Below are 27,563 nucleotides of genomic sequence, written 5' to 3' on the forward strand. Positions count from 1 at the left end.
GTCTTTAATCAGGTACCTCTGGCGCCATGCTCCTCCCTGGCACATGTCGACATCAGCGGGCTTCAGCAGATGTCCAGCCTACGAGGGACACTTCCCTACGTCCGACCCCCCACACTCTCTGCCTTCGCTGCCTTGGCCCCGACCACGGCTGGGAGTGCTGCTCTGCGTGCGACTAACTGGCACTTTGTGCCCTGAAGAACAGACTAGCCAGGTGAAAGGAGCTTTTCGTAAGGTCCCCTCCAGAGGATTTGAAGGAATTAGTCGAGCACAAGTCCAGGTCCTTCAGGGGATCTTTGTAAAGACTGGAGGGGGGGGTCTGTACTTCTGTCTCTATATGATAGAGGAGAGGCACAGAGGACCCCAGCCAAGATTCTCTATTATTGGTACGTGGTCGAGCAATCAAGGCCTAGCTTCTCAGGAGGTGATGCAGGCTAGTCCTTAAGTACAGTGTAGTCCCCAAGCCCCCACAAAGGAATGTCCACACACTGTATTAGTTAAAACACAGTCTTTATATAATTAATATTCAAGGTTATGTACACTAACACAATAACTCACTTTGTGCTCAGATAATCAACAATAGTAAATATATACAGTTCTAAAGTGGTACCACAATTATTATAAAGTGCATCAACTATACTCTGGTCAAGTGTCACACAGATCACGTAATAAAGGCAACCAACAATAGACATAGGAGGAAAGAAAGCAGTTGGTTAGAACAATTGGAAGAATACTGGCCTCTCCCGTTAAACACAGTTCTGTGTGGAGATCCCCCCACCTGGGCAACCTGTAAAGCAAAAGATGTATCACAAGCCTAGTCCATATATTCTTCTATAAGCCTTATTTCCTTCTATAATGTTTCTTCCCCCACAATGTACCTGGTAAAGCAGAGTTCTTCGAAGAGGCGTCGATGGATCCTTCTTGAGTGACTCCCTTTAAAGCAGGAGCCACGGATCGTTGAGAGGCGTCAAAGAAGGTGAACATTTCGGGGTGCCGAGACCACGGCGTCGATCCAGGCGGTGCCTGTGCTTGTCGGCGAAGTCCTGTGAGGATGAGGTGTGTGGGGCACCTTGGCGTTTGATAGTTCTGGATCGCAAAGAGTTTCTGAAGAACTGTGGCCCGACAAGGGCGTCGAGTCGTGAAAGTCTTTGTGGTCTTTGGGTGGCGGGAAACCCACCGGCGGATTCTCCTCAGCGTCCTTGACTTTCTCTGGCGGAATAAAGCGGTCGTCGGTGCGGACAAGGGAGTCCTTCGATTCAACAGTCTTAGGCAAAGAAGCGGGCGGCTCCGGTCGTCGGCGGCACGCCATCAAGCGGTCCCCTCTTCTGGGGCAACACGGCTTCGACGGGCTCCAGCGGTTACGGCGATACTCCGAACCCTGGTCGACGGCAATGGACTTCGACGGCGTCGATGTCCGGGTGCTTCTCTTCGTCCTCCTCGGCGGTCCCCGTCTTCGGGTCGGCAGCCTTTCGATGGTCTGACTTCCAGGGAGCTTCGGCGAAGCTCGATGGTCCCTCGGAGCATGGAAAGAGGGTGCCTAGCCAGGTCCTCTCTCGGATCAGTCCTCGACGAACTCGCCAGCTTTCGGATCGGGTCAAAGCAAATGCAGCAGCAGGTCGTCTTCTTCCAGCTGGGCGTCGAGGATAAGCAGTTCCAGTTACTCTTCAAGTGTTGACTCAGCTTCTGAACAACTTCCAGTGGTGAGAGGTCCCCAGATATACTATTATGTCTCTCACTCAGCAGCCAATCGTACAGAAGGCCATTCATGCAGTCAGTCAGCCAATCAGGCATACAGTGCATTCAGGACATACTCCTCCCTCTCAGACACTCACAACAAGGAATGTGTATTGGGACAATTATCAAGCCATTCAACACTATACACTGCATTCATGCTAGTTACGGGCAGGACTGTCTGTCTTTGTCTCTCATACCAGAAACCAGACAGCCACAACAAGAAGTGCATATTGGTCACACACACTCCATTCACCCAGGTCCCACCCACAGGGTGTACCCACAACATACAGTCACTGGGAACCCAGGGCTGGTCTTTGCATCAGGCAGCCCAGGCGGCTGCCTGACGTCAGTCAGCCTCTAGGGGGCGCTGCACCAGCAGTCCACAGTGCCAGTGCTAGAATACACATGTAACACGTTCGTTTCCTAACATTATAAAAGTGAATGTGCCTGTTCATTTTTATAATGTTAGGAAATAAACGTGTTACACATGTATTCTACCACTGGCACTGCTGCAGGCTGTGGCCTCGGCCAGGGCAGTTTCTAGTCCATTTGGTGCCCAGGGCGAAACACTAGGAATGCGTCCTCCCCATCCCATGTGCCACTGCCACCGCACCCCGCGCACCACTCCCACTGCACGCCATTCCCAAACTACACTGTTAAGGAACTTCTACCCAAAGTCAAACAGTCTGTTACACAAGGAATGAATTGCCAATTTGCAACAGTGGGCCACTTTTTCACTGGTGCCCAAGACAATTTTATGCCCCAGCCCCACTTAGGCTGCAGATAATGAGGACTGGCCACACCAAGAGACCATGAATATGGCATAGGATGCAGTATATACAACCAACAAAGAACACAAGATGCTGAAGGTGGTTTGGAGGCAACCTAAATCAAAAGGGCAATGACAAGGAGACACCTGAACCCAACAAACAATCAAGTGTATGCTTTGATACAGTAAAGTCTTGACTGTTGTAAGGATACATGGACCAGGATTATTTATTTATTCATGCAATGTTTGTCGGGTACCTGCATATTTATTTATGCAATGTGTGTTGGATACAGGTATAAATTATCCGTCTCCATGTACCCGACAAACATTGCATGAATAAATAAATAAACCGGTTAGTCGCTTAAAGAATATTTACTCAGCAACACTGGTCAAAACTATTATCCGCATAGTGAAGTAACTCATCACCATTGCCATGGAAGTGGTTTAAAGTGCAATTGATGTATAGTTTGGAAAAGAAGTGGCATGAAAGAAATGGCGCTGCTTTAAACTATTATTTTGGCCATTTTCTGGGCTTGCAGGGACGCACCATGGGCCCAAACGGGTCTTTGTTTGTACCGTGTCGGGGTCCACGGTGCGTCCCTGCAAGGCACGCCCACTCCCCATAGCCCACTGCACCTCACCTCCCATCTCAATGCCAGCATGAAACCATTTAGTGACTAATGGGCCACCATTAGCAGTTTTCTGCCGGTATTGTGATGGAAGGGGCTGGTTTTAGCTGCAGGGGGACCTAAAGTGTTTTTATTGGTGTGTTTATGCCCCCACCCCAAGTGGCGCGAAAGTGGTCAGAGGGAGCCTCTGACTTCTGTAATGTCACGTAGTACTTTTGTACTACGTGACATTAGAGTCGGAAGTGGCAGCGCCAGCACCTGACCTGCAGAACTTTCCCCACGTCAATGCGCCCCCCCCCACAAACTGGGGAATTCATCCCCTCCAGAGACTCCAGGGACCGTGGCAATTGCACCCCCCCGGGGCTCTTGCGCCCTGGGCAGTTGCCCGCCTCGCCCGGGCCAATAAACGGGCCTGGCCTCGGCCCTCAGGCAGGGCAGGGCAACTTGCAAATAAATTAGCAACATATGTTGCTTTATTACCTTCCCCCGGCCCCGGGTGGCGCCTGCGCTGCTGGCGCCAGCCAGGCCCATGGGCGGACGTGCGGTGTGCCCTCCTCCAGGCTATGGGCGTGCACTGAAACTGAAGTGTGGATCGATTGGGGCTGGCTGGTGTTGTCGGCCCCGGCCATTACAGAAAAGAGGAGAGATTGGGTCACTAAATCCTGAAGTTGTTCCCATGACAAGCACACACTGCCAAGCAGCAGCAGAATCAGCAAATACAAACAGTTGCCACATCCTGCCCTCGCTGATTGGCAGAAACCTGTGCAGTTCCCTTAGGGACCACTGCAAAAGATTTAGGACTACAGGTGGTTGGCAGTAAACCCAATTGGTAGCAGTCTGTACCACCCAGATTTACCTGGTAGCTGTGGCTGAGTAGTCAGACTTCTCTCAAGATGAGTTAGGCAGTATATAGAGTATACACAATAGGTACAGGGACACAGTAGCACAAGCAAACACTGACCAGAGCTTTGGTGTAAAAGTATATAATTATTTATTTAAAGACACACTTGTAAATTACACTAGCACAAAGAGAGGTAAATAAATTCAACACCCAGTCACTATTATATATATACAACCCTAATTACTTATTAGACATGTCTTAATGAGAAACACCACTTATTTTCAGACAGAGGTGAGCGCTTGACATAAGATGGCACTCTAATAAGTTATTAAAAAGGCAGAGTTATGAAAGCACACAATTTTCAATACTTTTCAAAGAACCACAGTGAGGCAGGTTAGGCAAAGTCTACTGGGGAGCAAGGAAGTTCAAATGCCAGGCCCACTCTTAGAGAGAGCAAGCGAAATGTGTCCAGGATCACACCGTGGGGTTATGCCCAAAGAGTCTTTGTAGAAAGTTCACAAAAGTTTGAGATTAAGTCAGGAAAAGTTAGTTAACAGGCCCCAGGCTAGCCCAGGTTAGCAAGTCGAGGATTTACTGTCACCCCGAACGATCTGTCGCAAGTGAAGCCAGGCGGGACACAGTACCTGAAAGTGGGAAGAACGCTCCAGCTGGGGCAGTTGCGCCCGCTGCCAGGAACAAGTCGGTGTTTCGTCCAGAGGAAGAGGAGGTCTCGACGTGGAGGAAAGCTCAAGGTTGTTGCGCTTCCAGGGAAGAAACCAGCCGCGGAGTTTCCCGGTTACAAGGTACCACCCTGTTCTTCGTGGTAGTGGTGAACTGTGGTATTCCGGTTGCCGGGGTGCTTGGCACGGGCAAGGCGGCCACTAGATGGTTCAGGAAGGCGAAAAGACGGGCAAACTGGTTATCCCCACCACTCAAAGGAAGAAGATTCTCCGGGCTGGAGATCTCCTCTGTCGTCGGGAAAAGTGGTGGGACGGTTCCGCAGGGCTCCACCGGTGGTGTCGTCGGTGCAGGTCGGCTCGGCTTCTCCCTCCTCGGATTCTTTAGGTCCTGTGGCGACTTCTGAAGTTCCAGTCCCCAAAGCCCTGCTTTTATGCAGAAAACCCCCATTCATTCAGCCTAGCTGTCAATCAAACATGCTAAGTGGTGAGCCGGGCGGCTCACCACTTGGGCCAATCACACAAGAGTGCGACTTGAGTTGCCGAGGCAACTCAGTCCAGGGTGCCTAAAAAACCCTCCTACACCCCCTGTGGTACCCAGACAGAGTGGCACCACTTTTGGAGGCTTCTGTGGAGAAGCCTGCCAAAAAGTGGAACAAAGGGCTCGACTTGGGTTGGAGTCACAGAAGCGAACACAAATGCCATTTTGGAACCAAGTTTCGGCAAAAATTACCAACCGGTGAATTAATATTAATTTAATAAACAGGCGGTATGTTCGAGGCTATATTAAAAAGTGGTAGCCTCGAACAGTGGGAAAATCCCATAGGAATATATTTGCGGTCGAATATAAAAAGTAGTATCCACTGCCACCAGCCAAAACTCGGTCGGGGGGAGTGGACAGTGACCCCTCGAACAACAGACCCCCGGGCAATCGAATTGCCCCGACCATTACGTCCACAATATGATGGTTTGTACTGGTTCTGTTCACAATTTGAGACTAGTAAAGCCAATGGTGACTTTACATGCCCTTGGAGACAGTAGTCAGTCCCAGGGTATGGAGTCTGTTTGGGGGTCGCTACGACACCCCTGGGTTATGGCACGGAGGGTGCTGTGTAACCCACATACCAGAAACACATGAAGCCCTATGGGGTAAAGGACCCCATAGCCCATAAAAAACATACAAAGTCAAAGGAACACCTCAAATCATGTCTAAGAGTGGGAGGAAAAGAGTCTCACTCTTAGCAGGAGAAAAAAAGAAACCCCAAAAAATCCAGCAAAGCTGCTAGGGGACTCACTAGGCTTGGGAAATTAGCCTTTACAGAGAATTCTCCCTAACAGCCAGTACCATGCGCGGGCCAGTTTGGAGGTTACTACGCCCCCCCCCCCCTAGTTCCCGCTCCCGAGCATATTGTTCTTCGTTCCCTCTTTCCTGGGCATGCCCCGGCCATTACTGAAAAGAGGAGCGAGTGGGTCACTAAATCCTGAAGTTGTTCCCATCACAAGCACACACTGCCAAGCAGCAGCAGAATCAGCAAATACAAACAGTTGCTGCATCCTGCCCTTGCTTATTGGCCTTGTTTCAGGACACCCGGCAGTAACTACAGCCTGCCGAGGCAAGCACACTTCTTTCCTCCTGCTCCCGTCCTCGCAGGTGAGGCCTATTGCTGCATAGGCATTTTATTTATTTAAATTGGTATTGGAGAGATGACTGGGCCACCCAAGAACAGCCTCTGGAGGCCAAAAAGCTAGAAACTTTTGTCAAGGCTCAAGTAGTCATGACAAAGGAAGCGAGCACTGGTGGGGGACTCTCCTCAGGAGATCAAAAGGCCGGTTCTCGGAAGACCTGGGCAGAGTGTCACCGTCAGCAGATCTTAGACAGTTGCACGTTCCAGCGGGGTTGGATTGGTCCATCCGTCAGCCATTCGGCCCGTGGCTGGGCCAAAATCACTTCGAGGGCGAGGCACTGGGGGCCAGTACCACACTTGGGCCGGTTTGGGGGTTACTACACCCCCCTGGTTCCCGCTCCCGAACATATTGTTTGTCGGTCCCTCTTTCCTGGGCATGCAATGCTGACTTTATTTTAGTGCAAGTTTCATACATTTCACTGTTTGCTCAGACTTGTCTTATACTCTTCTTTGTCATTGTGCTTCTTTTGCTTGGAATAGCAATCACGCTAGTCTAACGAGATCAACAAACACCTACACGGACGCGCCTTGTGAATGATGGTGTGAAGGATGGATGCAGGTGCTGGACCAAAAGCTGAGCAAAGTCTGCACAGCAGCTGGCTTGGGAAAGCGACTCAGCAACTACAGTAGAAACCGTCTCCGTGGACGGTTGGCCCGTCTTCCGTATAATGCAAATACCCAGGCTTCACTTCTTTGTTCCATTGGGGGGCGACATGCTGTAGCATCAATTCATGGCCTTTAAAATACCCTGCACGGTGCAGCTTCCGATCTCCTTTAACACAAACGCTGGGAAATGGCCATGACTAGCTAACGCTACATTAATGAAAGCCAGGTCTCTAAATAATGGTTCAAGTGTTGGGGAATCACCTGCTCACACTTTCTGTCGTGTGACAAACCAGTGCGCAAAAGGTGTTTCAGAGCATGGGCCTCTTGATGCCACCCATTTCTGCATTTGATATACCAGCAGCTAAACGCACCCTGGGGAGGCTGCTCCTTCTGCATAGTCCATTTCTCTCCCAAACTCGTGACAATGTTCTTTACCATAATGGAGAATGTGAAAAAGCGCAGGGCTGCAAGGCTGTGGGGTGAGGGTGGAGGGCAAAACGCACTACACTTGGGGTACACTGAAGATGCTTCCCCTGATACCCACAGTACTCCAAGTCCCTTGAAATGAAATTCGTCTATACACTGCACAATGTGCAAGGGCTGCTGTTATTCAAGCAGCACGCGACTAGTAATTTGCAAAAAGTAAACTTAACGAGTCCCAAGAAAAGTTTGCCTTCCACCCTTTAAGAATTTGATGGTTTTTGTTTTTATGTTGGGATGGTAGACATTGTTTTTCTTTACGATCTTCCAGTTTCATGGTGCTGTCGGGAGCTAAAAAAATATATGCTCGCCTGGTATCCACAGGGACGCCACCCGGCCGGGTTACTCGCTGGTATGCTTCTCAGCTTTGCCCTGATGTGGTCTGCGGGGATGTTTCTGCCTGAAAATACAGGAGGGCTGTGTTCAAGACTGACGCACTGGGGTAAGTATCCTCCCTCCACCCCCGTATGATTTCAGTCCCTCTGGCGCCCTCTCCTCACCTTGTGGTAGAATTAGGCGTGCTCTCCGTCCTGCCTTCTTTGCAGGGGCGCGTTGACTTTCATGGGCGAGTGCGGTCCAGTTACTTCACTGACGCCGGCCCGTTTGATATTGTTCAGGTAGGTCTTATTGCTGTTCTTTATTTTTGTTGCTATCCTGCATGCCTTTCTTTGTTTAAAATGTCTCTTTTTTTCTCCCTTAGGTATGCGGAGCTTCAGCGCGGCGAACTGGCTTGGTTGAGCCCCACTGGTAAATGATGGCGCATTAAGAGCGCTATGATGCGGTAAGTAAGCGCTATGCGCAGCGCTGCAAAGTCTTGCCTTTGCTAACCTGTGTTTTCCTTCCTTGTAGGTCGCAGTGTTCTTCAGCGCGAGTGAAATGTCCAGAGTGGTGCCAGCCGAGAGGCGGCCAGCCAGGTAAGCCTTTTGAGCAGTTCGTAATTTGTAAATGTCTCTACTGCTTTCTTTGATGTTGCCTCTATCTTCCTCTTTCAGGTCGTACTGTCAGGGAGGCGTGCAGATTCGAGGAAGCTGTTCTCAGTAGCTTCAAGTGTTTAAAGATGAAGACTGCAGGTAAGATGATGCTGCTAATGATGGTCCTTTTGTCTCCTTGCAGGTTCTGCTTCTCCGAGGTTCGAGGGAATAGCTGGACACGGTGAGCTTCACGTTGCAAGCTGCAAAATACCGCGAAGCGTGTTGTCTTGCTCAGGTGTGGTTTAAATAGCCCCAACAAAATAGTCCAGGTAAAGTAGTCCCTAGGCTACCACAACCAAAACACTAGACCGCATAGCTTGGTTCTTAGGAACCAAGCTATGTGGATGCCTCCATGTTGGCTGACAATACAATAAAGTAGTTCCCAAGCACATTGTTTTTCATGGTGTATGAGCCTGGCGCCATAGCCGCCAGGACTGGCCCCATGAGGGCTTTTGAAGAGGATGAAAGGCTCTAGAGGCCCGTGTCCTGACTCCACCTGGCCAATAAGTTTGCCAGAGGGGGTTTTGGGCGAGGGTCGTGACAAAATGAGTGATCATGAAGGAAACATTTAAGAATTTTGAGAGTTCACGAGCATGAGCGAAACAAACCCCAACACTCGAACTGCCATTTCTCTGCCACAGTAATGCACTGCAGTGTGTTTCAATGTAAAGTCCACATTGTAATAATATAATTTTAGAACGCCACCTCTCCAACATTAACATTGGGAGCTATGTTGAATTGTACATGCATGTCAACTCTCTGCATATGTTTAAAGTACACTTTACCACTCACATGGAGTAGTGATATTGTTTACGTGTGTCCCTCCTAAATATATTTAACTTCCCGTGAAATATTTGATGCAATACACATTGCATAAATGCATGTATTTTATTGCTGAGATAGACAGGCTTGTACAGCTATCGGTGGGTATGTTGCTGGTGCTTGTTCTTGGAGGTTTGAGTAACACTGTTCAAGACCAGTTCATCACCTTTTAAGAGTGGCTAAATGTTTGAGGTCATACGAATGACATTAGCTTAGATCTGAAATTATCGATTCTCTGACCTGAGTCCCAGCATCAAACTGCCCATTGTTACTAAAAATGAAGAGCAAAAGCCGACTAACATAACCAGGCCTGTTCGGGTTTGACCCTCTTATTGCTGTTTTCTGAGGTTCATGAAATCCAGCAGATGCCAGCATTGACAATTGTTAACTCATAGTCCCCACTCCCGCTGCTCAGCCCATGACAAATGCATGAGATCACAGATAGGGTGTGGGCGGGGGCGGGGGGTGCCAACGATGCTTCCTGCCTGGTGTGCAATCTGTTGGGAAGGCTCCAGTCAGTCTTGGCCTGGCCTTCACAACAACACCATATATGGAACTTCCACCCAACAGCCAGTCAGGGGGGAAGGGACAGAGTCAGGGCTTCCCAGGACTTTGGGAAAACAAGGTAACAGACTTCTTCAAGGTAATCTTGTTTCCTATGAGGAATCAACTGATTCCAATGGCAGGGCCTGGGTATCCCAAAATGGAGGACACTCGGAGCACCTGTCAAATTCAGCATGGAGCTGCCACCAGCCTATACCCTGCTCTTTGGGCCACACACAGGTGCCCAAAAACATACACTAGGGCCACAGGGTTGCACCCCCACCCATGGCTGCCATAAGGGCATCCCATGGGTCTGTACACCAAACCAAAAACAGGAAGAGCTGCACTGCCAGGGGTCCTACATGGACTCCTGGACAGTAAACAATACAGAACACAAACAAAAAAGGACTACCGGACAAGGACAGGGAGGCCCTATCCCTCCAATACATTTCCAGCATCACAATCTTCAGGGGATCTTAGACAGGTGGGGTCATCCTCAGGTGGATCTCTTTGCCACCTGGTCTAACAGGAGGTGCGCCCAGTTTGCGTCCTGGCAGGGACAGGGCAGGGGTTCGCTGGGTGACGTGATGCAGATCCAGTGGAACAACATGAATGCGTATGCCTTCCCTCCCTATCCCCTCGTCCACAGAGTAATAAGCAAGATCAGGGAGTCCAGGCACCTATGTATCATCCTGATATTCTTGCCTAGCACTCCCATACATTCCTTTGGCACTTAAGAGTGGAGGAGATGATTAATGCTGCACTTTCTCTCCATTAGCACTTGAAGTGAAAAGAGGGTGAATAGAGCAACAAGGGCAAGAGAGAAATGCAGGGCGAGCTGTGCTTTCCTTTCATTGAAGAGGGCAACTCTTCTGTCAAATATGTGTTTGGCCTCATTGAATACTGGATGAAGGATAATCGGCTAGCACTAAATGCTAAGAAGACAGAGCTGATGATCGCTGGCACTGCTGGCCATACAAAGAAAATTGGGGATGAATACCAAGCTTTTGACATTGCAGGTTGCAAAATTAAGACAGTCAACAAAGTGAAGACCTTGGGGATGGTACTGGATCAGGAGCTTTCCATGAAAGCGAATATCAGTGACCTGGTATCTAGTACAGGCTACTACTTGAAACTGCTGGCCCAAATTGGACCTTTCCTTAGCAGACCCAACTGTGCGGTGATCGCAAGAGCGATTATTGGGGCCTGCATTGACTACTGTTCCAGCCTTCTTCAGGGCATTGGAAAAGGCAAACTGACAAGACTTCAGGTCATTCAAAATAATATGTTGAGAGTGGTTGAGGGTCTTAAATGATCCAACCACGTCTCTGTTGCCAGACAAAATCTCCACTGGCTCCAGTGGAAAAGAGTGGTCTTTCGGACACTCTGTATTACACACCAATGCCTCCACCGAGATGTCCCTAGATATCTCGCACACAAACTGGTCCGGCTGCCAGAAAGAAGGGTCCTGCGATCAAACAACTGAAATCTCTTGCTCATTCCTAAGGGAAGACTGGCCAAGGTTACACAGAACTCCTTTGCCCACACAGCCCAGAGGCTTTGGAATGATCTTCGGCTCGACACGAGAGGTTGCAGTAGCTTTCTGAAATTCAAACAGGTACTCAAGACACTCCTTTTCTACTAGATACTTCTGCCCACATCTGCCCCGTTCTCTGTTCTAAATTGTTTTGTCTTAACTTTGTGTCCTTGCGCTCTTAAACCTACGGGCCCTGTCGACGCGCATTATAAATAAAATAAATAAACTTAAATAGCTAGCTTTCTAACACAAGTGTTCATTTGATTAGCAAACCTACAGAAAGGCATAGCAAATTGCTATACAACACTGCTTATTCTATGCCTCCACAGCTTCTGTCTACTACCAATATAGTACAGGACATATGAGTCAACCCCAGGTTTTCCCCATCTTTGTCCGCGAACCAGCAGAGGGGAATGCCTCCTAACTATACCCTCAAGTTCTCTTATCCACAATAGGGCATTGTTGCAATATTTTTGTACTTCTTCATATCCCCACCACATATGCCAATAGTCGACTTTAGCAAAATCAGACTTCCAACAGCCCAGATTTATTGCGGGGTACATTTTAGCCAATATGGTAGGGGGGTAGTACCACCTATGTTACAAGTTCATAGCCTGCCGCCTAAATTGTAGAGATACTGTTGAGTGCAGCACTTTCTTACATATGGTGTACCAGAGTTTGTCTGTAATATCCCTTCCTAAATCCTGTCCCCGGCTTGTCAGTGGCCGAGCCAACAACAGTTCTTTATACAGGCTGGCCACTAAACCCTTAGATCCCGTCTTCTGGAACAGGATGCTTTCTGAGGGGGTCAGCTCCCTCCGCAAATTGTCCCCCTATCTTGAATGGGTGAGCACACCTTTTAGCTGTAAATAACAGAATACTGAGATATTACCAATGTTAAGGGACTCCTACAACTGTTCTAAAGACAGGAACTGCCCCCTCTCCCACATCTGTCCCACCTTATCTAGAACTGCCTTATACCATCCCTGGAAACCGAGGGTCTCATTGATGTCATCACATATTTTAGTGGCCCTGATGCTGCTCAAAGGGGAAGGCTGTGTGTTAAGCCATCTGATATGACTCCCTTCTTTCCGACTGGGTAACATACAAGCACTCCCCTAACGATACTGGGGCTAGCAGTGCATTTTCAATATCCATCCATTGCTTGGGCGTCAAAGGGTTCAGATGATCAACCACTACCTGTAAATGCGCAGCCTTATAGTACCTTCCCAGATCCGGGAAACCGACTCCCATCGCCTTCCTAGGCATTAGGAGAGTGTTATATGCAATTCTCTGCTTCAATCCCTTCCAGAGAAACCTTAAAAGAGCCCTTTGCAACTGCAATTAAGTCTGGGGACACCACAGCCGACATCATCTGAAACAGGAATAAAAATGTAGGCAGTAGCGCCATCTTGATGCAGTTCAAGACAAATCACACGGGCAATCCAGGAGTGTAGTGCGCTGAGGCTGAAGATAAGTAACGCTCACTTCTTAAGTGGAAAGCTGTAGTTTCTGGTATACATAAGCAGTGCACTATCCTATTACCTAAATAGTTTTATAGACAAGTATTCTAGAAAGATTTGCGCTACTCCAATGTAGCCCACCAAAAAAATTGTTTAATTCCAAGAAATGTTCTCACCACGTTTTATAACGGTTTCATCACTTATCATTACAATAAACAAAAACCATAAGTTTAAACAAATAAATTAACATCAAAATAAGTGACTTTATCCAAGCTGACACATGTTTCGACCACATTGGTCATTATCACATAATGATATATAATAAAGCCGATAGAGACACCATTAATCAATACTCAACAAGCCACAACTAAGATTGATACACATAGATAGAAATGATTGCCAAGACAATTTAAATTAACCAATACTTTTTGGGCTATATGTAGTATGACCTATATTGACAACTTGATTTGTTAAATTAGTCAACCAAAAGCCTCTTATGTTAATTCACGTTATATGCCAACTAATAGCCTCGATGATGACCAATGTGACCTTGATAAAGTTTAATCTAGCCATCGATGACAGCATCATATTACCCGACCGCTCCAGGTCTCTTTAAACCCTGTACCATAAGGGCAAATAATTTGCTTCAAATATGTTGTCCAACTCTTTAGGGATATACAACCCTAAATACCGAAATCCCTCCTCCTTAACTACAAAAGGTATGCTTCCAATGTAATCTAGGTCAACACCATGTATCGTACCTACCAGCAAGGCCACCAATTTACCCTCATTGATTTTAAACCTGATAGCCTTCCACAGGTCTCCAACCTCCGTAACACCTCCGATCCATCACATACAATAGCCTGTCATCTGCGAACATGCTCATTTTATAGGACTGTCCATTGATGTCCACCCCTCTAATAAATGCATCCCCTCTGACAATCGCCCCCCAGGGCTCTATCACCAATACATACAATAAAGGTGACAGTGGGGCATCCTTGTCTGGTACCTCTCTGTAAGGGAAAATGTCGATGACTCATCTCCATTTACCAGAACCTTCACTGAGGGGTATGAGTACAACACACTATTTACTACCCATATCTATATTTTGTAATACATCCTTGAGAAATGGTCAGTCCAACCGGTCAAAGGACTTTTCAGCATCCATGGAAAGGGATCCAAACCAACGTCACAGGATGCCAACATATCCAGAGTTTTTCACAGATTATTGGACCCCTATCTTTCTCGAACGAAGCCCACCTGGTCGGGGTGGACCAATTTAGGATGGACCGCGGCCAATCTAGACTCAAGGATCCTAGTGACAATTTTTGCATCGACATTCAGTAACGAACTGGGTCTATACACCAAGCATTGTTAAATCCTTTTCCCCCCTTCTGTCTAATATTAAAAACTGCGGCTAGGACAGGGGCAAGAAGATCCACATAGAGCTTTTAAAAGGCAGAGGTAGAGCCATCACCACCTGGAGATTTCCCCAGTTTCATATGTATGATTGCCTTCTTAACCTCCCTCACTGAGATATCGGCCTCCAGGGCATCCCAGTCATCCGAACTCAAAGAAGGTAGCGTCAAATCTTCCAGGTATCCCTGACTCTCAGCTTCAGGCACCCGCTCACCTTGACTGTACAGGGCCTTGTAAAATTCAACAAACCAAACAAAAATCCCTTCAGAGGACCCCGTCACATTTCCCTCTTTGTCAACAATTTGATCCACCTGTCATTTCTTTCTGACTGCATGCGTTCTGTTAGCCAACATAGTGCCAACCATATCCCCTTTCTCAGTATTTCTGCTTGGTGAATGTTATGCTCTTGTGAATCTGCCCAAGCGATAAGGAGTGTAGTTCCTGTTTCTTCTCCTTAATGGACAGTAAAATCTCACTAGTCTCCCCGTCTACCTTAAGCAAACGAGCCCTAGGATCTTTGATGTCGCCTTTCAACTTCAATTCCATAGATACCTCTCTCTTCTTTGCTGCCTCCTCCGAAATAATGCAATCTCTAAAAGTGATCTTGGTAACATTCCACACATGCCTCGGATGAACCTCCCGCATATCATTCACTGCATTGAAACAGTTAATGTCACAAAGTCTGAACAAGAAATCGTTACATTACCATCTATAAAAGGCCTTCTGTACCTCCCCCAGGGTCAGGATCCCAAGCTCCATGTCATGGTCTGACCATGCTATGGTTTCCAACTGAATGGCCCTAACAGATCGGGAGCATTCCCTAGACAGCAAGAGCATGCCAATTCTAGTATAGGAGTCGTGCATGGGCGAATATAAAGTGTATCAGCATCTGAACATTATTGGGGGCATTGAGAGTAGACGGGTATCACGATGCAACCCCAGTAAGCCCTGCTTTAACCATTAGCCAACTGTCTTCCAGCCCCTGTTTGATCTGAACTTCACGATGCCCGAAGGTCTTGGTGAGGAGAATACCAACTCCTCTTTTTTTTTTTCGTACCCCCTCTGAGGCCCAAGTGTTCTGACCAACAATCCTTCCAAGCAATCGAGATTCCCCCCCTTCTTAAAGTGTGTCTCCTGCACAAACAGCACAGAGAGTATGTTTCCCGAATTCCCTAAGTAACAGGGAACGCTTGTGTGGTGAATTCAACCCCTTTATATTCAGTGTTGCAACTCTAATATCAGCCATGATCTAGCACAGCCATACCACTCTTCATACACTTTGTGCACCTCTGCAATCTCAAAACTGTCTCCCACACCCCTGGCCGAAGAAAGGAGAACCCCCCCCTTCTCATTCACCAACCATCCCGTTTCCCTCTACTCGAAACCAAAAAGAACAAGAACTGCAATACAATGGGTAGATGTAGTCCCTGAATCATCGAGATGCCCAGTCTAATCCGGGCCATTAGGAATTACAGGTGTCTTCCTTTCATACGCCACTCGTTAGAAAAACATTGAAATTCCATTGCAACACCACATACATTATCACAAGCATGAATAGTTCACCCCACGCAGGCAGCCCGAAGAAGGTCACTAATGTCTGACAACAACCTCTACCTCCCGACAAGTCGCTTTCCTAACTTATTTGAGGGAAGATTTGTTTTTCGGAACTTCCTGGAGCCTGTAATTTTCTTTCGTCTTTAGGGTGGTGCAGAGTCCTTCTTGAAATTCTCTTGCAGCTGTACTTTGCCCTCCTCAGCCTGAGGTTTCCGCTGGGACTCCCTTAGTTCTTGCAAAAGCTGCGCTGCCAAGTCACTATCTTTTATAACAAACTGTTCCCCTCGCACTTCAAAAGGCAGTGCAAAAAGATATCGGCAGCAATATCTGATCTCATCAGATTGCAACCATGATGTCATTGGATGGCACTTACGTCTTTGATCCAAAGTATTGGCCGAACGGTTCTGATACAGTCGAATCAAGGCTCCTTCCCAGTCAAAAGATGGCTGTTCCCTAGCCTTGCGCATAGGCTCCTCTTTATCTCAAAAATAATGGCACCATCACCAGATCCACCCTGCAGTGAATTCTGTCGAACACACAAGGTTGTGAGTCATCTGCTCTCCACCATCACCCTGAACATTGCCTCGATCCTCCTTTCCAAATCCATGAACCCGAGGCAGGCTCCAAAGACTGATGTTTCTTCTTTCAATAGTTATAATATCTTCAATCTTATTCCGAACCTTTTACTTCCTCAGCTCCAGATCTTTAATTTATGCACCTAGTTGGGTTTCCAGAACTGTAGCAGAGAGTTGGTTGCTTTCCAGAACCTCAACCCGGCCATCCACCTTTTCCAGCTTTTCCTTTAGTGCTGCCATACATGATTACACCTAAGTCCTGAGAGAACTCATTTCCAATAGAACACTACAGACATCAGACTGTCTTTGGGTCTGCCATAGCTAGGCCGATTATCCTGGAAGAACACCATTATGACAGGCCCAGTCGATACAAGACTTAAAATACGGCTCACCAGCCAGATAAGAGGCACCCCAATCTCAATAATAAAAATGCTTAGTCAGCGTCCATGTCCAGTGACATTAGCCTCTCATGTTAGGCAGGCCTACCCCAAGCCGTATCCACGGCAGATCCCATTCAGTGCACCACCCTTAGGGATCACAGATCTCCCACCGCCTCACCCTCTGTTCTGCGGACAGGCGGACAGTTGGACAGGCCTACGTGCAATCCCAGAAGGCCCAACCTGCATGCATGTGAATCCCCAGCCGGCATGCCAAACACTCGCTGCTTATCTGCGGGTGATGTGTACCTAGATGAGAAGCCCCATGCGGTTATCCTGTGCTGTGCCGTCCCTTTGTATCATCCGCTCTGCAGACCTGCTCTGGACCCTCTTGACTGCCTGCCGTGGAAAGATGATCACACACTTCAGCCCGCCACACAGTGTCTGTCCAACCGGCTTGGTCATTTCAATCCTCTTCGCGGATCAGCATCTGCCCGGGTCCGGGACCCAAGCTGTGCACTGAGCGGACCGTTGTCAGCCTCCTCACTGCTGCACCCACGCTGCCATCAGACCGTGTGAATCTAGTTCCTTGCACAGTGTCTGGCGGGCCCGTCCCTCCTCACCTCTGCTGCCTCAAATAACAGGCCCCCGAGATGCACCACTTCACAAAGGGCCTACTGCCCCAGGCTGAAAGCGATCACCTCACATAGGGGCACAACGGAGCTCTTGTGGTGGCGCACTTAGAAGAGCTCGTAATTTACTCAGCCATCTTTCCCGTACCCCCTAGTGGTCTCCCCATTGTTCTATGTGTAACATTGTAACAAATGTTACATCATTGCCATTATCCAGTACCTCCTGCAAGCTTTGTTTTCCATTACAAATAGTTGTGGTTTAGGGAAGCAGGTCCTAAAACTTGATTGACACTTTGAACAGTCTAGTGCAAGAATGACTAGACGTGTAGGGTCACATGCTATTTATCCTGTGAATACTAGAAATTACTCAATCACCTCAACATCATCCTGTAAATGTTATGCATACTTGCTAAGTATATGCAAACCTTCTTACTTCCACCAGTAGATAAGTACATGAAAACTATTGTTCTTGCCCATTGGTTTGCAGGCCCATTTGCTTGAGGTCCACTTATCTGCAATTTTTAAACACTATTCCTCACAAGTATATATGGTGGGGTTGGGTTTAGGTATTTAGTTATGGTTTGGGATGTGGGGAGTTGCAGGGGGTTGGGGCGGGGGGTCTCGAACAAATTTCCACAAACAAACATCATATAATCAAAACTGTAACAGCGTTGACATTTCTTTGTTTAATCCATTAGCATCTACCACTGTGTTCCTTTTGCCCAACTCAGTAATTTTGCCTTGTCTGCCTGACCATGTCTATCATGGGCGCAATTAAAGATACTTAGAAAGTACTGAAAGCTTGCTAAAATTAGGGCAGTGACTTTGGTCATCGAAAACACACTCGTTGGACATTCTTCATTTCATGTCCTCTTAGCAAACCTTTTTGAATGTTTTGCCAGGAAATTCTGGTGTCCTCTTTTGCAATTAAGAGCCTGGCCAGAGGCCAATTAATGTCCACCCTCAGTAGAACAAAACAATTTCAGGTGTGGTATTTCTGCCAATAGAAAAACAAACTTGGTGGATGGGTAGGGAGCTCCTCCAAGAAGATATCCCAGAACCTTACATCAACTTATATTCAGAGCAAATCTTTTCATCTGGCAGCCAACCTTCACTTCTACCCAAGTTCTCAAAGCAAGTCAATCATAAACTGACCTATGCAATACCCACCGAAATGATTGTAAGTGTCGGAAAAACACTTAGCAAAGAATACTGAGAATTATCCTCCCTGCAGTAACGTTTGGAGCAAGGCCAAGATAGTACAACGTAAGCACTAACCTGCTCTGTCGTCCTGGGCGCAACCAGATGAACAGGGAAAACCTCCCCAAGAACTCTCATGGCTCTGCTTCTGGAAAAAACCCTCCTGGGGCAGAAAAACCTTTAGAAGTTGGGGTAAAATGCTGGATGGGAAGCTGGTGTGGTACTGCTACGGTCCGCGGCTGCAGAGTAGGAGGGGCCTGTAGACCGCAATCATGGGAATCAGAGCCATAAGTATACAGAGGAAGAATCAGCAGGAGAACCAGCAGCGAGATCCAGTGGAAGGCAGGAAGAGGGGAGCAGAGAAAGTGAAACCAAGAAACGGGCAAACTCGTAGAGAAGGAAGGAAGAAGGAAACTCGACCGGAGCGGCACAGGCTCCGTACCCCGAAAGGAACAGGAATTAAGGTGAGAGGCAAAGAACAGAGAGAAACAGATTAGACTAGCGTTATGCCATGAACAACAAAGCAATGCATCTGCTTACCATGGAGAAAGCCTTTTAACTGCAGCTGACTTTCCTTCTTAGGCTTCGGTGCCGGCAAGACTGTATAATGCAGCAACGGCGGCAGGGGCAATGCGCCGCCATCTTGGGAGGTGCACAGAATAACATCTTCTGTATTTTACCCATCTGGACCACAGGGACCAAGGCGAATTCCGAAGGTTCCTGACAGTATGCCCCCTCCGTGGCGTTCCAGGTCCGGGTTTCTAAGGATGGGTTCTGTGGAATCTGGAGACTAGACGGTCAGAGTGCATATCAGAAGCGGCTTCCCAAGAGTGTTCAGCGCTCCGTATCCTTTCCAGTCTATAAGGTATTGGAGCTTACCACAAAAATAGTGAGAATCGCAGATGGCAGCGATTTTGTATTCTAAACCTTGATCCGTGTCCACAGGAGATGACTCTGCCGAAACGATCTCTAATATGTGGTTTCAGTTGGGATACATGAAACACTGGATGGATCCGATGCCATGTAGTAGGTAATTCAAGACGGTAGGCCACTGATCCAAGTAGGCCTGTGATTCGGAATGGACCAAAGTATCTGGAGGGCCAACTTGGTAGGTATGAGTCTTTTGAGAAAAAACTTGGACAACCACACTTTCTCACCTATTGCAAAGGTAGGAGCAGGTCTCCTTTTTCGGTCTGCATACAGTTTGCTGGAGAGTCTGGTTTTCTCCAAGTCTGAAAGTGCTGTTGCTTGGCCTTTCTTGATGTCTCTAATTAACATGTCAACAGAAGGTACGTTTTGCATAGGTAGATGGGCAGTAGGCACAGCCACAGGGGATAGGCGTAGCAGCAATAAAAAGGACTGACTCCGGTAGAAGTATGCAAGGTGTTATTATAGGCAAACTCAGTAAAAGGGCTGATATAAAACAATGCAGATGTTGTTCGAGAGACTGGTTCAAACTCTCTGTCTGACCATTAGTCTGAGGGTGGTAGCCAGGGGAGAGAGCCCTCAGGATACCAAGAAGATTACATACGGAAGCCCAAAACGCTGAGGTATACTGTGTCCCTCTATCAGAGGTATTATTTGAAGGGAGTCCATGCAGACCAAATATCATATGTAAGAAATGTTGAGACATTTGGGAAGCAGTGGGAACCTGTTTCAAAGGAAGAAAGTTAGCCATTTTGGTGAAAGTGTCAATGGTTACCATAATGGTAGTAAACCCAGACGACGGAGGTAGTTCCACAATGAAATCCGTAGTTTTGGTAATTCTGCTCGTACCAATAACCCAGGAGGCTTCTGTCGAGGCACTTTCACTTGTATGCAATTGGTACAAGCAGAGACATAGGGCGTCATTCCGAGATTGGAGGTAGCCATGGTGCTATTAGCACCACATTCCGGGAGGAACCAAGGCAATCGTACCTTGTAAATGGATCTTCATCAACTAATATATAAGATATTAGAATAAGAATTCAAATTGTTCTCGTCAAATGAAAGACTGAACCAAAACAACCAATTTATACCAAAACAAAATTGGAAGGAGAAAGAAATTAAAAGAAGGAAATCTCTCCTGAAGAACCATAGCAATAGCTATGGGGAAACACGTGTTGGGAGATTAATAAATGCCTATAAGAATGTATGAGGAAATACATGGAACAAACTGATTTTCTTTAAGGAGATTAATAAACGCCTAAAGGATGAAGAATGTATGAGGAAATAAATAGAACATACTGGTTTTATTTAAGGAGATTAACAAATGCCCAAAGGATGAAGAATGTATGAAGAAATACATGGAATAAATTGATTCTCTTAATAACATTGACTATTGTTTTATCTGAGGATCGCACCAGGAGTACCAACACTTTTCTTCTTTTGGTTCATATATTGTTTCAGCCACAATACAGCCACTCCAAGTGCAGACCCTGGACACTTCTTCATTTAAACTAAATATAAAGGCACATAGGATTCGCTCTGGAGAGGTGTTAGAGCTGGATTTGGCTGAACACAGGGTTTCAGAATATCGCCTATGGCTTTACCCCACGACCATATATTTGGTGATATTATTAGTGGGGATAATATTACCTGATACCCTCTAGACCCCTCTGGGTCTTCTGTTTGGACTAGGGAAACATTTGAGAGTTGTAGGGAGAGGCTTGTCAAGTTTGTAACCCTCTCAGAGCAACCCACCCTCAAAAGACCACGGGAAGAAGGCCCTTTCAACCCTGTGGCTAAATTTCCAAGACTCTTTGATCCCTCTCAGGAGGAGGATGTGTAACACGACCTCACAGAGGAGGAAATTCCTGCAGACACTCAGAATGATGATAATTTCATTGACCCTGAGGATAAGCATGCCCCCATAGAGGGGTGGGGGGAAAACCCGAATATGAGTGACCCGCAGCCTTGCCAGTCTCCAAATCCTTCACCAGATCCTGATGCCCTGTGTTTAGATTCCCCCCAGACCACTCCCACTAGACAGCCCTCTCCAGTGGATGATCAAATGATGTTCAACGCCATTTTGCGCAAAGCATCAGAACATTTCAAGATCGCCACCGATGAAGCTGTTCCCGAGGCGGACTTTGTAGAGGACATTCTTAAAGAGAAACCGCGGGCTAGCCAGGCTATTTCTCTTCTAAACTCAATTAAAAAGCGTCTGGCTCCCTCTTTATCAACACCTGCCCTTACAAGAGCAGTTAATCCGAGAATAGAAAAGCTTTTTTGGCCTTCCTCCTCTGATCCCTTTTATATCAGCGGTCACTCCACCCCAGACTCACTGGTGGTGACCACTACAAGGAAAAGGGCAGGGGTTTCCCTATCAACTGGGGAGGAACCCCCTGATAAGGAGTGTAAAACACTCTACGGCTTAGGAAAGAGGGTCACAGCTGGAGCAGCTTTTTCTACGTGCATTGCTAACAATACTACTTTGTTAGCCAGCTAGGCGGACGCTCAATGGGCCATGTTACAGGAAGGCCTGCAGGAGGTTCCTGAACCGCTACAGACTCGTCTTCTGTCGACGGTAACCGAGGGCAGACAAGTTAACCAAAGTATACTCAAGAACACTTTGGATGCCGCTGAGACAGCGGGTCGATCTTTGGCTCAGGGCACCCTCCTAAAGAGACACCCGTGGCTAAGAAACTCTGGGTTCAATCCAGAAACTGAAGCGTCACCTATTAATAAACCCATGGAACAATCCACCCTATTTGGAAGAGTGGTTGACGAAGCTCTCGAGACCGCAAAGAAGAAGCACGACACCCTGAAGACGATAGATAAAATCACACAAAAGCCCTCCACAAGGCGAGGAACTGGGTCCAGACACCTTTTTTGTGGCCAACGCTTCCCTCAAAACCAGTACACCTCTGGAAATAATTGGTCCTCTCCACAAGGAAATGGCGGATACACCACCCCGTATCCCCAAAGGGGTCAGCGTCATGGGAAAGGAAGGGGCCAGAACTCTACCCCCAGAGGCTCCCCGGTCTCAGGTTCAAAATGACCCGAAGATCTGGGTTCCCTGCCATGCCTCCCCGGTCGGGGGACGGCTAACATCATTCCTTCAGATATGGGAGGGGATAACTACAGACCATGGGTTCTGAAGACCGTTGCCCACGGGTACTGTATAGAGTTCTGCCGGTCCCCAACGTTCAGACCTCCATGCGCAATATGACTGACGCCAGACCATCTGCGTATCCTGCTTCAGGAAGTTGAGACACTACAAGAAAAGGGAGCCATAGACGTCGTACCTCTCTCACAGGTAAACAAAGGTATTTTTCAGTGTACTTCCTTGTACCCAAAAAGGATCTCACCATGCGCCCTGTATTAGATCTGTGCCCAGCGAACAAATTTGTAAAGCCACAAAATTTCTGCATGGTCACTCTGCAGGAGGTAATTCCCCTACTCTCTCAGGGGGATTACATGGCAACACTGGACATGAAAGATGCATACTTTCATATTTCAATGTTGCTGGCGCACAGAAAATATCTCAGGTTCATGATACAAGAAAAACACTATCAATTCAAGGTACTACCCTTCGGCATAGCATCCGCACCAAGGGTATTTACAAAGGTACTAGCAGTGGCAGCAGCACACCTGCTCAGGCAATCCATCCCAGTTAATCCTTACCTCGACGACTGGCTCATAACAGGGGACTCTTACGAAACCAGTCTGTCAAATACCCAACGAACAGTAGATCTTTTATTCAGTCTGGGATTCTCCATCAACAAGAAGAAATCCAGCCTAGACCCCAGTCAGGTCAAGCAGTTCCTAGAGGCTCTAATTCGAACAAATGACAGCCTCGTCTTCCCCTCCAACCAGAGGATCCAAAACATGCTGTTTCAAATCCCTCACTATGTAGCCAGTCGAGAGGTGACAGTACGCAAGGCTATGCAACAGTTAGGAATGATGGTGTCATATATTTATTTGGTTCCTCACGTGCGTTGTGCATGCGTCCAATGCAGGAGTGGCTCAACAGCCAGTGGTGTCAGGCCAGCGGACAATGGGACGATCTAGTGGTTGTCTCGCCAGCCCTCGTTCTCTCGCTATGGTGGTGGTCGAGGGAGAACCCCTTAAAAGGGAAAACCTTCACCACCCCTGTCGTGGAGGCCACTCTACAGATGCATCTCTCACAGGGTGGGGAACTCACCTGTTTCAACAGACAGCGCATGGAATTTGGTCGTCAGACATAGCATCCAACCACATAAACCTGTTGGAACTGTTAGCGGTATTCAAAGCGCTGAAAGCCTTTCAAACTCAACTGCAGGGAAAGACGGTCCTGATCCATACAGACAGCACCACGGCCATGTACTATCTGTACAAATAAGGGGGCACACACTCTCCAGGGCTGTCCAAACTGTCCCAGAACATTTGGAAGTGGGCTCTCAAACACATGTTTCTGCTGTCTCAGCATGTTCCAGGGGAACTCAATATTCTGGCAGACTTACTCAGCAGAGATTTCCCACTTCCAATAGAGTACGAATGGCGATTACACGAAGACATCGTCTCCAACGTTTTCGCGGAATGGGGTTTTCCAGAGATCGACTTGTTCACAACTCGGGAGAACGCTCAATGCCAAGATTACGCCTCCAGGTACCCCCAGAACCGTTCCAAGGGGAAGGGACTCTGGATAACATAGTCAGGGAAATTTGTTTACGCTTTTCCTCCCGACTCCCCTTCTCAACAAGTTGCACCAGGAACCAGTCACAATGATATTGGCGGCCCCAGTGTGGGCCCGCAAACCCTGGTTCGCTCACCTGATGGAGATGTCTCTATCTCCTCCGATGAAACTTCCTTGCCAGTACAACACGTTGTTGCAAGACAAAGGAAAGACACTTGACCCATGCATGCAAACATTGAATTTAGCGGCCTGGTTTCTAAAGTCATAGAGTTTGGGCACCTACAACTCCCTCAGAGATGTATGGCCATACTCAGGGAGGCGAGAAAACCTAACACTCGATATTGCTATTCCAGTAAGTGGAAGCAGTTTGTTATCTGGTGCAACTTTAAGAGCATCAACCCCATTGAGTGCTCTCCTACACATATTGTTTTGTACCCGACTCATTTACTTGACTCAGGCCTGGTCTTTAACTCTCTAAAGGTTCACTTAGCTGCTCTTTCAGCCTACACCACATCACAACAGAAGGTGTTCTGGTGGAAGATACCAGTTATTAAGACTTTCATGGAGGGAGTAAAGAGAATTCACCCTCCCATTTCTAACCCAGCTCCCGGATGGGACCTGAACGTGGTGTTGACTAGATTTATGGGATCGCCTTTCGAGCCCATGCATAAAGCAAGTCTCAAAGATCTCACCTACAAGACTGCCTTTTCAATAGCTATCACTTCCATTAGGAGAGTAAGTGAACTACAAGCGATCTCAGTTCTAGACCCCTTTGTAACAGTTCAGAGATAAGGTGGTTCTGCGCACTCACCCTAGGTTTGCGCCTAAATTCATTTCAAAGTTCCATGTGAACCAATCCATAGAACTACCAACGTTCTTTCAGAACCCCTCAAACATGGGAGAAAGAAGCCTGTACACACTTGATGTACGCAGAGCAGTCATGTTTTACATGGAAATAACTCGACCACTAAGAAAGACAAATCAGTTTTTCGTTTGTGGTAGCAGGTAGAGAAGGAGACCCAGTCTCCAAATCTACTATCTCTAGGTGGATTGTCAAATTCATCATACTCTGTTACACTCTTGCTAACAGAGAACTGCCCTTCAAGCCTAGAGTGCATTCTACTCCAGGCACTGGGGCTTCCATAGCATTCATTGCAAATGTTCCCCTAGAGTCCATTTGCAAAGCGGCAACCTGGAGTTCTGTACACACCTTTACAAAACACTATTGCCTAAACACTCATTCTAGGTCTGATTCTCAGGTGGGACGGGCAGTACTAAGACATCTTTTCACTACTGTTCCTTCTCACAACCCACCTCCAACTCTAGGTACTGCTTGCAAGTCTGTGCACAGCATGTGATTCTATGCAGATTAACAAGCATCAGAAGACATGCATTGGTCACCGTAATAGCATTTCTGATGATTGTATCTGCTTAGATTCACATGTGCCCACCCTTCCTCCCCGCTCGGGTGCAAGGAACATAGACGTCTTACTACTTCTCTCTTTTATGTGCTCACTCACCACAGTCATTAGGCTCCCTCATGGCAGAATAAATACAATCGGAGGGACCTCGACACGTGAGGGATTTTGGGCACACTACGCATCACGTTAGGGGTAGTGTTACAAGTACGCCCATGTCGACGTCCCTTTTCGATCCTCGAAAGACAAGATGCAATACTCTGCGGTTACCACTGGATATTGGACTATCTGCACAGCATGTGAATCTAAGCAGATACAATCTTCAGAAATGCTATTACGGTGAGTAATGCATGGCTTACCCTCTTTGGCACACTTGGAAGCAAGTGGAGGCAATTCCACCTTTTAACTTAGCTACCCGATTGGGAGCATATTACTGATACTATACTGCAACATTGTTGTTTTCTTGTGTTACATTTGGTGCTACTCAACAATATTAATAACTATTTTCTTTACAATGAAGGGATGTTTCAAAGCATCTTGCACAACTCGCCTCAGTGGCCATTTCACAGCCTTTTTTGCAGTATTGTTAATAGAGAGCCATATCCCCATAACCCTTATGTATTATCTCTGCAGGTCTGTTACCGTCGGAGTGGTCACAATGAGATGGATGAACCCATGTTCACGCAACCTCTAATGTACAAACAGATTCACAAGCAGGTCCCTGTGCTGAAAAAGTATGCTGACAAACTAATTGCAGATGGGACTGTAACCCTGCAAGAGTTTGAGGTATTTGTGCATAATATATAATGTCATTGTATATAACTGATTTTCCATTGTGGATTTCTAGTATTAATTGTTTGTTTAGTGAAGTAATATCACGCTTCTAAAGACTTTATTGACCTGCATGATTATTCATGCCTAATCATTTGTTTTTATCCTACAGATTTTCTTTCAAATGGAGCATAGCTTGAGTTATCTGTGTTCCTATATGAATGTTATGTGAAATAAAAATTGATCTAAATATATGGTTATTGTGCACAACATTTCTTTGTGGCACAATATGGTATGGATATGTTTTTGATCATTGACGTAATATGAATATTGTTAAAAGATAGTATTACATTGTGGCAGAGTGCCTTTTTATTGTATAAGGTGATCAGTTTATTGTGTTCTTACATAAGCAAAAATAACATATGGCCATATTGTATTTGTATTCTATGTGATTCTTCCATTACCCATAGGTTTCAGAGCTTGGTACATTAAAGTAAAGCAAGCATAATAAAATTAGCACCAGGGTGAGTGAAAGGGTGATGATCTGTAAACAAAGTAACACATTACAGTAGAACACTAAAAACAGCACTAGCAGAAAAAAACACAAAGTCTGGGGTGATGGTGAGCATTGGCTGTTGGTGCCTTCTGAAGCATGCATTTTTTTTTAAATACAGTGTCATTGCCATTTTACGTAAGAGCGTAACGGGTATGTAAATACGAATACCCACAAACATGAAACAGCACTGTCTCATTTTAAATAGAGTAGTAGAGTTAAAGTTCATTAAAACATTAAGGCCTCCAACAACGGAGTATGAATGGCGGAGGGAAAGAAGTGCAAATACAGGGGAGAAAAAGGGGTGGCAGGGAAGGAGGGATACTCAGTTAAAGACCTCAAAAATACATGTTAAGCAGTGCAACAAAAAATACAGTTGACAATTCAAGGCACAATAAAAGTAGGGTAGCAGTTGACGGCAGACATTACATTTAATTAAAGGTGAACCAAATCAAATTGCACAACTGAAGATGGTACTTTAGGTAATAGGAGAATTGCTTGTTGATAAGGTTATTAAGTTCAAAATCAATTCCTCCACTAAGTTGGAAGTGCTGTTACTGCTACTGGTCTCTGTTTGACAGGCTGCAGGACCTACATTCTGTGGCTGATCTGTGTTTGTGCTACTGTGAGTCGTTAGGAACTACGAGGAGTCCTTCCTCGGTTTTCAGTGATCTACGTGCGATGCCGCAAGAAGAGGAAGGGGAAGGCAGT

At 46.8% G+C, this 27,563-nt stretch overlaps 1 protein-coding gene across 9 annotated transcripts in view; it reads left to right on the forward strand.

Moving 5' to 3' along the window:
- OGDHL (oxoglutarate dehydrogenase L) overlaps window positions 1-27,563 on the forward strand; it is a 2,607,259-nt gene that overhangs the window by 1,226,005 nt on the left and 1,353,691 nt on the right. For all 9 annotated transcript variants that reach the window (XM_069610806.1, XM_069610810.1, XM_069610809.1 and 6 more), the window contains one exon: window positions 26,162-26,314. In XM_069610806.1, the coding sequence (XP_069466907.1) occupies window positions 26,162-26,314 (153 nt within the window). The remainder of the gene's footprint in view (window positions 1-26,161; window positions 26,315-27,563) is intronic.

This window comes from Ambystoma mexicanum, chromosome 8 (assembly GCF_040938575.1).
Source record: "Ambystoma mexicanum isolate Mex_15411 chromosome 8, UKY_AmexF1_1, whole genome shotgun sequence".
Classification (NCBI taxonomy): Eukaryota; Metazoa; Chordata; class Amphibia; order Caudata; family Ambystomatidae; genus Ambystoma; species Ambystoma mexicanum.